Source organism: Dendropsophus ebraccatus, chromosome 14, assembly GCF_027789765.1.
Source record: "Dendropsophus ebraccatus isolate aDenEbr1 chromosome 14, aDenEbr1.pat, whole genome shotgun sequence".
In the NCBI taxonomy this organism is placed as follows: Eukaryota; Metazoa; Chordata; class Amphibia; order Anura; family Hylidae; genus Dendropsophus; species Dendropsophus ebraccatus.
Genome location: NC_091467.1, coordinates 32,721,931 through 32,731,934, shown reverse-complemented (window position 1 = coordinate 32,731,934; position 10,004 = coordinate 32,721,931). Strand labels below are relative to the sequence as shown.

The following is a 10,004-nucleotide window of genomic DNA, read 5'->3' as shown; positions in this document are numbered from 1 at the left end:
CACACACCTTGACTGTTCACCCAACCAGAGCATGGGTGTGTCGGCTGTCAGCCAATCAGCAACAAGGTGTGTCCTGTCCCTTTAAACTGAGCAGGAGAGATCGTCGGGCAGTGCTCCGAGCGGCTGGAGGAGAGAGATGAGGAGCGGCGCCCTGTGTGCACCATGCCGGCCGGCCTCCCCCTGCTCCTGGCCGCCCTGCCCCTCCTCACCCTGCTAGGACAGCCCGGGGACTGCTACTTTGGGTGAGAAACCTCTGTTGTGTGGCTGTGCTGTCACCTGCTGTAGTGTATAGGAGTAGAGCTGGACACTACCGGGGATGGAGGGTCAGTTCTCAGGTATATTGCTGGGAGGCTACATGTCACATCTCTTTAGAAATCTTCAGAGAAAACTGAGGAGAAGAGAAGGGTAATATAGAATGTAATGATACTGCATAGGGGGGATGGAGATGTGTGGTAGAACTACCAGGTCCCTGTGTGGGTATTAGGTACACTCCTGGGAGAACTACAGGTCCTAATATTCCCTGGCTGGTAATTGTGTGAGCCTCCAGAGGTAGTACAAGTCCCAGCATTCCCATCGGATTCTGTCAGTCTACAGGTCCCAGCACCCTCTGCATGGTTATTATGTAACCTCTGGAGGAACCCCATGTACTGGAGCTGTGCTTCCCTAAACCTGTGTGGCACAGTCTACAGGAGAACTACATCTCCCAGCATGTCAGTAGTTTCATAATAGCTGGTGAGCCACATGCTGGGATAATGCTAGAGTAGTATAACCTTCCAGCTGTTGCAGTACTACAGCTCCTATCATGCCAGGAGAGCTGGTGCCTGTGGGAGTTGTTCTTTAGTATCAGCTGGAGAGCCACAGGTTGAGGAATACTGTTCTAGAGGAACTATAAGTACCAGTATGGCATCGATAGGCAATATCTGCACTTTAAGGACTATTAGTAGTGTTAGGCTACATGTCTCATTTTCTCCTGGCTGGGATATCTGTAAACCAGTGATGTCCAGTCACCATCATGTCCTTTATATATATCCTACCTGTCATTCTTACTGTAAAGAGATGATCAATTTGCCAAAAACTCATCACAATCACAGTTAGCGTGCACAACAAAAAAAGGAAAGCACTATTGTAATGTAATATTTTACTGTAATATTTAAAATGTGTTTTTCATAACGATCAGCGTTTAGATGATACGATATATCGTACGGAAAATTCGTTTTGCGATCGCTTAAGCCTATCTCACACATAGGGTAAATCGGTGAACGACTGTTTACACGGAACGATCTGCGAATTTTTTTGCGACCGTTCAACGACGATTTGAGAACTTGTTGAAAGATCAAAATGAACGATTTATCGCTCGTCGCTTGATTGTTCGCAGCGTTTACACGTACAATTATTGTTCGAATTCAATCGTTATCGTGCGACTTCGCAAGATAATCGTTCCGTGTAAACGCAGCTTAATAGAGCACTATATTCATAAAGATATAGTTATACACACCCACACATACATACATATATATATATATATAGGCACACATATTAATATAGGGAGAGTGATATATATCTATCTTGTAATAACAATCACTTAACACTAATAATTGATCAGCTTCATCTAAACCCTGACTTTAACTACACTTGGCCTCACTAGTTTAGTACCGTATATTATTTGAATCATATATATATATATATATATATATATACACACACACATACATATATATACTCAAACTTTAACAAATTAAAAACATTCAAGAAAATTTTAGAAATACGTTGATTTTTCTATAAGCATGTAGTTGTTTAAAACACACAATAAAAATATTGTTTAAAAAAAACCATACAATTTTTCTATTTTTTTAGGGTTAAGGCATGGCGATAAATGCCTATTTTTCATCTTCTTTTCTCACACTTCTATCCCAGAGATTTCCCTTTCCTGTTTTCCCAGAGTCAGTTCTTTCCCCTCCCTGTGCTGAACGTTCCTCTCGCTCTTTGGCGATTTGAGCTGAGCTTCGAGACCTTGAAATGAAGATATTTTCCCCAAATATTTACATTCATAAGATCACATAATATGGGCGATCGCAGGTGATGGGAGCGCAGGCACATCCAGCCTTCCTCCAGCTGTACACCCTGTGTGTGTGAATGTGGAAGAATAATAAAAACAGTCAGGGAACTTTAAGCAGATTTAACATAAAAATATCTTAGAGGGTTGAGTTACTAAATGTGGTAACATTCAGCAGTGTGGTGGAGGCAGATTCAGGTAAGAATAAATAATAAATTGTCCATGATTTTAAATGGTTTTAGTTTTAATACATGATGCCTTCTGGAATTTATTGTGAATATTGAGGAGCTAAAGATAAGAAAAAAAATTAAATAAGCTTTGGGAAATTAACAATATTGGAAAAAATAAATAAATAAATATATATATATATATATATATATATATATATATATATATATATATATATAGTTAAAAGTCTAGTTAGTTCTGGTGTTACATGAAATCTGTTTATATCCAGTAGATCTGTCGACAAAATTTCTACAATGATAAATCAATCAGCATGGATTTATCCCAACTCTGTTTACTTGTACGGAACAGTTACAAAACTTTTAGAAATACATGTCATGTATGACTATACCTTTAAGCCCTAATATATATATATATATATATATATATATATATATATTATTTTTTTTTTTTTTTTATGTATTTTATTGTCAGACTATATGAATATCCCAGGATAATGCATAAACCTAGATACTATATTCACATGATTTAAATGAAAAGATATGGAATAAATAAAAAATTACAAAATTAAAAAACTGCTTACAAAATTTCATATTGATAACTACATCTATATATGTTATTCACATTCCATATCTAAAAAAAATCTAAATAATAAAAAAAAAAATCGTATAGAACTTTCTTTGTTTTAAAATTTGTTTCAAAATTTTTAATATAACAATAAAAATGTATATTTTTGCTGAGTGTATGACGGGATTTAGCCTGGCTTACAATCTGTGACAGGGTTAAAGCTATACGGACAAGTCTTAATATAGCAAAACCAAACTTCTCTTACCCGAAATCCCATTCTTTGGCTGAGATTAGCAGCTTTTAAAGTTGATCTCATTTTAGGCAAACAAGGACCCCTCTAAGGCTAGGCTTTCCCAGTGACTTATCGTATGTATGGCACATGATCACAGCACAAAAACTGCATGGACATCACATAGCAGAATATTGTGGGCGATTTTCACATATATTTAAGTTTCACAAAATTGCCATTGTGAGTCATTGTAATAGAACTCTTGGAGAAATTCTGTATGTAGATTTCTGGATATTTTATGCTATTGCAATAATTTAAGATACAATTTTAAAAGACCCTTTAGAAATACATTAGCCAAGTGATCATGGTGGTGAGCCATATGACTGATCAAAAAAAGATTTACCTACTATGTAAAAATGGACTCTCAATGCATTTTCTAAGCAGGTACACAGCCCAGATGCCTTAGGAAAGATTTACTCACTGGGATCAAATGAATAACCTATTTTTTACTGTATGTAAGAATGTTTCGGCTATGGCCAGCTAGAGCAAGTTGTTGACTACCTATTAGTAGTTACGGTGTGTTGCAGAGATTTCTGAGACTGTATCATTCAGATGAATGGCACATGTTTCCGCTGCAGAAACAACCCTCTTCAGATAAGTCACGCTGATTTTCAGTTGCAGAATTTTTTGTTAGGTGTGAATATTCCCCAACTGTTCTGCAGTTCTGATTATTTCAAGTCTCAGTTTGTTGTACAGGTTTTATAGTGGGTACAAATTATACAACTACAAAATGCATTATTCGGAAAAAAAAAAAAAAAAAATTACACTAACAAGCATAAACAGGCAATTACATCAATCCCTGTTTAAAATGTGTTTTTTTAACAGGCAAACACACGACTTATCATAGGAAGCCAGTTAACCTACAAGTAGTATCCAAGGTCTATCCATTAGGAGAGTGTGTCACTCCATACCTGTCCATTTTTTTTTTAATTCATTATTTAGAAGTCACATAAAGGAGAAAGCAGCAACAACACCTCCAAACATAGACATGAGCATACAATATCAACTCTGGTAAGGATAATACAGCCAAAAATCATGGAAGCCAATATCTCAGTACTAACCGCAAGCCATAGTTTAATTCTGAAGTTAGAGAGGTAACTTAAAAACAGGATTATACACCCATAAAAGCGTGAGAAATTTGATCAAAACTGAAAGGACCCCATTTTACTTGATTGGTCTACAATACCAGACACAGCTCATGGACAAGGGTGGCGCTATTTCTGGATAAATCCTATTATCAAGCCTATTAAAACATGGAAAAATGTAGGAACACATTCTGGACCATTTTAGAAAATTGGCTACATGTAAAATAGTTACATAGTACATAAAACAGATCAGATGTGCAGCAAACAGTGTGCTGTGTAAAGGAGGAGGAACTAAGAAAATGCTATTGTAGTAAATATATAATCCAGCCAGGTTCACAAAAGTTCAGGAAAAGCATAACACTTATGGACTGTCTGCTCATTGAAGCAGCCAACACTAACAACCCACAGTAGCTTGTAGGGGCCATGTGCCCAATACTGATCAACAGAACATCAAAAGGATCACTATTCGGCAAGATGGTAGGTAGAGCTAGAACCCTGAATGGAGACTAGAGTGATATCTGCCTCAAATAGAAAATGATAGGTCATTAATGGGAAGATGGTTGTCTTCTTTATGGACCTGTGATGCAAGGCAACAGTTGTATGGGATTCGAGGAACATCTTGTATTTTGTATGATAATACAGATTGTACCATTTGGAATACATGGTTTCTCTGCACAATATTGTGTGAACTAGGTATTGGGGAAAAAAAATTCTATGATATCATCATGGCTGCAGATATGATTTATACTTAAAAGTGTGCCTCAATGACCATGGTCAACATTGCCAATGAGCAATACTAAACCTCAGCCATCAAAACATGACCCATTGTCATTGGGACTCTCCACAGGCTAACCAGCAAGGAATCACTCTCACACTACACATCGCCATCATCTGTAGCCGGCAGCAACCACAACCGACCGCACCTCAAACAGTGTGATCTGCTGCCCCTCACACGGAGGCAGAAGAGACTGTGTCGGAAGGAACCAGGTTTGGCAGAAGCACTTAAGGAAGCAGTTCGATTGGGCATTGTGGAATGCCAATACCAGCTGCGCACTGAACGTTGGAATTGTAGTCTACAGGGGAGGGGGAGTCTCTTGAAGAGAGGTAAGTCAAATATTGCCATATGGAATGTGATGCCTTCGTGGCAATCCATACATTGGGGGTAGATAGCGACAATGTTTAGGATGTTAATTTCTCAGTAGAATATCTCAAAACATTGAAAATTTCAAGAAAATGTCATCACATATGTAGGTTGTCATGATATGTACATGTGCATCCCTTTTTTTTTCAGGATTTAAAGAGACAGCATTCCTATATGCAGTGTCTTCTGCTGCTTTGACTCACTCGCTGGCCAAGGCTTGCAGCGGAGGTAAGATGGAGCGCTGCACATGCGATGATTCTCCAGGGCTAGAGAGCCAGCGGGCATGGCAGTGGGGGGTCTGTGGAGATAATCTACGCCATAGCACCCGATTTCTTCAGAACTTCTTAGGACAAAGAAAAGGAGGACGGGACATGAGAGCCAAGGTGGATCTCCATAACACCAATGCTGGGATTAAGGTGAGAAGCTTGGGTAATGCATACAATTTAATCTACATGTAAACCTTAGGCAGGAAACACAGTAAAGCATTATAAATTGGGCATGAGTGGAACAAAGCTCCAGTCATCATCCGTGTTTACACCATACACATCTGGTCTTCAAAAGCATCACAGACCAAAGACCGTAATCTGGTTGACTCAATACATGAAGATAATGTGAATAAGCAAACAAGCACGATTGTGCATATTTTCTGTATGGCAGCTAGTATTTTGCCTCTTCTAGTCAATTCTACATAACCAGATTGGTTTTTATAATAGTGAAAATAGACTAATATAGAAGCATCGGCTTTAGAAAGGCGCACAATCAATATTAGAGGAACACTCCGTGCATAACATATACACTATGATATTCCTAGTGCTAAATACGAAGGGGGTGGTGCATGTCACAAGGAATTAAAGTGTCACTGTCGTTATAACTTTCAACATTTAAATCAACAGTAGATTTGATATGAAGGAAGTTTGCAATATACATTCCTTATTTTTCTGTTGTTATCTTCCTCTAAAAAGCTGTACTTACCTGAAATCCAGGTCCAGTCTCCAGAAAGCAGATTTTCTGACTTGTGCTGGTTGTAAAAAACAGACTAAACACAGGAATTCCAGCCAGTCCAGAGAGTCACGGCTCAATGTGTCCATCAATCACATGACTGCCTTCTCTGTGAGCGCTCAGATGGCCTGGGATACACAGGACTTCCTGTTTTCTGTTTTTTTGAGAAAAAAAGTCAGAAAACACGAAGTGCCGTGTTTTCCATGATAACTAAAAAAAAAAAACAATGAATATAAATTGCATACTTGCTTTATATCATATCTTGTTGATTTACATGTTGAAAGTTAGATGTAGACAGTGACACTTTAGCATCAAAGAATCCTTCACCCCCTACGACCTTGCAGTATGCATATTGCCGTACTGTGGGGTTTTGCACACTACAGTTTGCTTTAGCAGCTCCTGTCTGGCATTTAAGGTTTTCAAGCTATATGCTTTGTCAGCAGTTCTCTTACCAAGAACAGCACAGCACATATTCCTCTCTGCCATGCCAGCACACAGTGCTGGTGAAAGTGCAATGAAGAGTGACACTGTGCTCAGGCATAGGCTACACACCACAGTACTATAGCAGGCATATAAAAGGAGAAAGGGTTACTGATGCACCAGCTTTGCAAGCTGTTATGTGATTAGAAATAAAAGAAACAGCAGCGACACAGTATAGATGGTGGTTACACCACACACTGAACATCAGTTCGGTAAGTTCAGTGCTTGCTGTAACCCCCATCCATGCTGTGCTGCTGCTGTTTCTTTTATTTCTGATCACATAGCAGCTTGCAAAGCTGGTGCATCAGTAACCCTTTATATGCTGCTTCTGGTAAACTAAAGGTAGAGGGGAGAAAGAAATTACAGAGCAGCACTGTGGACATACAGCTGTGGCAAGAGCTGTCCTTAGCTTTATGGGTGATCTGAAATGAAAGGGAGGCCTCGGTTTACCTTTTAGGAACAGTTTGTGTCTTCAGCAGGCAGATTGCAGGCTCCCTCACTCTCTTGCACATAGCACATGCTAAGCTCCACCCTCACTTCCTGTGTTATGTCCTGGTCTCTCTGTTATTACAAACAGACTGAGACACCAGGTGACAAAGACTTAAGGACTGTCTTCCTCAGTGATTTTTTTTTAAATGAAGTGAGACAATTCTATAATTCTACCAATTAATGTATTTTCTTGTGCTCAACATTAGGCTGTAAAGAGTGGGCTAAAGACAACATGCAAGTGCCATGGAGTGTCTGGTTCGTGTGCAGTTCGTACCTGCTGGAAACAACTCTCCCCTTTCCATGAGACAGGAGCTATGCTCAAAGCCAAGTACGACAATGCAGTCAAAGTCCTGGGAGCCACCAACGAGGCAGTAGGAGGCCATGAGTCTTTAGGACACTCCTTTGCAGGCCGTTCTCCACGATCTATTGACCTCGTCTTCTTAGAGGATTCTCCCAGTTTCTGTCGTGCCAGTCGCTTTTCGCCTGGGACTGCGGGAAGAGTGTGTTCTCGGGAGACCACTTGTGACAGCCTGTGCTGTGGAAGAGGGTACAACACTCAGAGTCGTATGGTCACCTTTTCTTGCCATTGTCAAGTGCATTGGTGCTGCCATGTGGAGTGCCAGAAGTGTGTACAGCAACAAGACACCTATACCTGCAAACAGTGACATTGAATTGGAGGAGAAAAGAGGCACCATAGACCTGAAAGAGATAACTTACTTAAGTCTCTGATCAGACTAGACTGCTTTTCTATATACAGAGCACTGACAAAATGTTGAGACCAGGGACCACATTTTGAACTGAAAGGTCTCCAGGGATCAAAAGTATTCTACTATGTGGACTCCACTGACTCAATGGTTGGTGGGTTATATACCAAGCTTTGCCATATTAGAACTTCTCATCTTCCCCACATGAACCACTATCTGATAAATACACTGACAGATTATAAATATTATAATGTAATATATGCATGCTGACGGGAAAGTGACGATATTCTGAAAAAGTAAAAGTTTTACTATTGGTAAATCCACCTTGCATGGATGCCAGCCAAAAGGCAGATGTTGCCTTTAATGGTTTATTATATTCCAAACCACTGTATACATGCATTCAGCACTAGCTGAGTTTGTACATAGTCACATAGCACAGACTATGCAAAAGTGACACAAGGGAGAATGCCATAACTCTGCCTGTAGTATAATTCCCTATTTGTGACTTACTACTGATGCAAAGTATTTTAAAACATAAAGATAACCTTTCACCTTGTAAAGAGACAGGTTTGTCCCATTAACGAAGAGGATGCCAAGTATTGCCCTTATATATGCCCATGAACAGATGCAATGCAGGAGCTTCTTTAAACTCAAGTCGGTAGGTGGTACAATGCGGGAAACACTCTGCCTCTTTGGTAGGGATCCCTTAAAGTGAACCACTTATTTGACCATTTAAAGGAAACCCGTTAAATTAATTAAATTTAAAATGCCTCAATATGATGAATATCTGTGTTTTAAGGGGTTGAATCAACTGGAGAACTCCTAAGAATAAAAGCACCCTGATCGCCAAAGTTCAGGTTTCTCTAACTAGCCCTTATCGGATCTCCAGTGTGACCTTATAGAGGGGTAAACTGAACAAGGAAAACCCTTCTAATCATATGGCATTAGGATGGAATATGCCCTTTAAGGTGCATTTCTCTTATACAAGTAAACCCAATGGATCACTCCATACTTGGCCATAGAATTCCAGGTTCTGAGCTATTGGAGGTAATGAATTTAAAGCAAAAACTAATCCTGTGCCACCACAAACACAATTTCCTATGGGGCAACCTAAAAGTCCACCAATCCAGAATACACAGTAAAATAATATGTAAAAAGTTATGTAAATCTTTGCTTCCCTGTTTTTACCTTCCTATTTCTTCTTTGTTCTCTATAAGAAGGAGCACCGGGCCTAACCTTACAAAAGTCACCTGATATGGTGCAAGGCCCTTACTTTCTACCTCGTGTGTACAAATCTACAAGTATTTAAGTTATTTAAATCTGCATTAATAGCACTGCTTAATGCCACGTCCTGTCTGCTTTAGAGAATTGTATATAGGTATTGGTTTTTCATTCTATATTTATATTTTTGCCACTATGTAAATAGGAGACGCTGCACTTCAGATCTGTTTATATATTGCTCCAATATAAACCATTTTTCTACATGGCTGTGTATTGTCATATATTTTCATATATAATACAGGAAAATATTTTTCATCTATACTGCAATGTCCAGTAAAGGGATGCTAAAATAAGTTATTATAATCTATATTTCATCTAAGAAACATACACCATTTAGGCTGGAGAAGACAGTCATCATTGGATTTATTATAGGAAGTCCAACTATTGTATCTATAGATGGAATGCATATATATGTTTTCTATAGGATTCCCACATCCATGTCTGCCTAAATATCCGAGATGAATTATATTCTCGCTGACTCAACACATACCTTCATATTTGAGCTAGCAGGTTAAAATGGTCATTGAGAACAGGAAGGTCCAGTCCATCAACAGCCAGAGATACTGTATATATTCTTCTCAATAATATCTGATGTTGGTGAGCTCATGTGTTATGTTCAGTTGCACAGTTCAGTGAAAACATCCAACATCCACGCTATGGTTGTTTTTCATGGATTTCTCCATTTGAATGTCAGACGTTTTAATCGATGAGCTATAGGGTACAGAGACCC

At 39.0% G+C, this 10,004-nt stretch overlaps 1 protein-coding gene across 1 annotated transcript; it reads left to right on the top strand.

The window, feature by feature from the left end:
* Positions 1-131: 131 nt before the first annotated feature.
* WNT9B (Wnt family member 9B) lies at positions 132-9,425 on the top strand. The gene is made up of 4 exons (XM_069952483.1): positions 132-242; positions 5,028-5,284; positions 5,472-5,737; positions 7,496-9,425. The coding sequence occupies exons 1-4, from the start codon at positions 163-165 to the stop codon at positions 7,952-7,954; spliced, it is 1,062 nt and encodes a 353-aa protein (XP_069808584.1). The 5' UTR covers positions 132-162; the 3' UTR covers positions 7,955-9,425.
* The last annotated feature ends 579 nt before the right edge of the window (positions 9,426-10,004 follow it).

Bases quoted from the DNA above. Each gene is read 5' to 3' on its own strand.
- WNT9B (XM_069952483.1), top strand. From the start codon at position 163: ATGCCGGCCGGCCTCCCCCTGCTCCTGGCCGCCCTGCCCCTCCTCACC. The intron at 243-5,027 runs GTGAGAAACCTC...GACTCTCCACAG, and splicing joins CCCGGGGACTGCTACTTTGG to GCTAACCAGCAAGGAATCAC. The intron at 5,738-7,495 runs GTGAGAAGCTTG...GCTCAACATTAG, and splicing joins ACACCAATGCTGGGATTAAG to GCTGTAAAGAGTGGGCTAAA.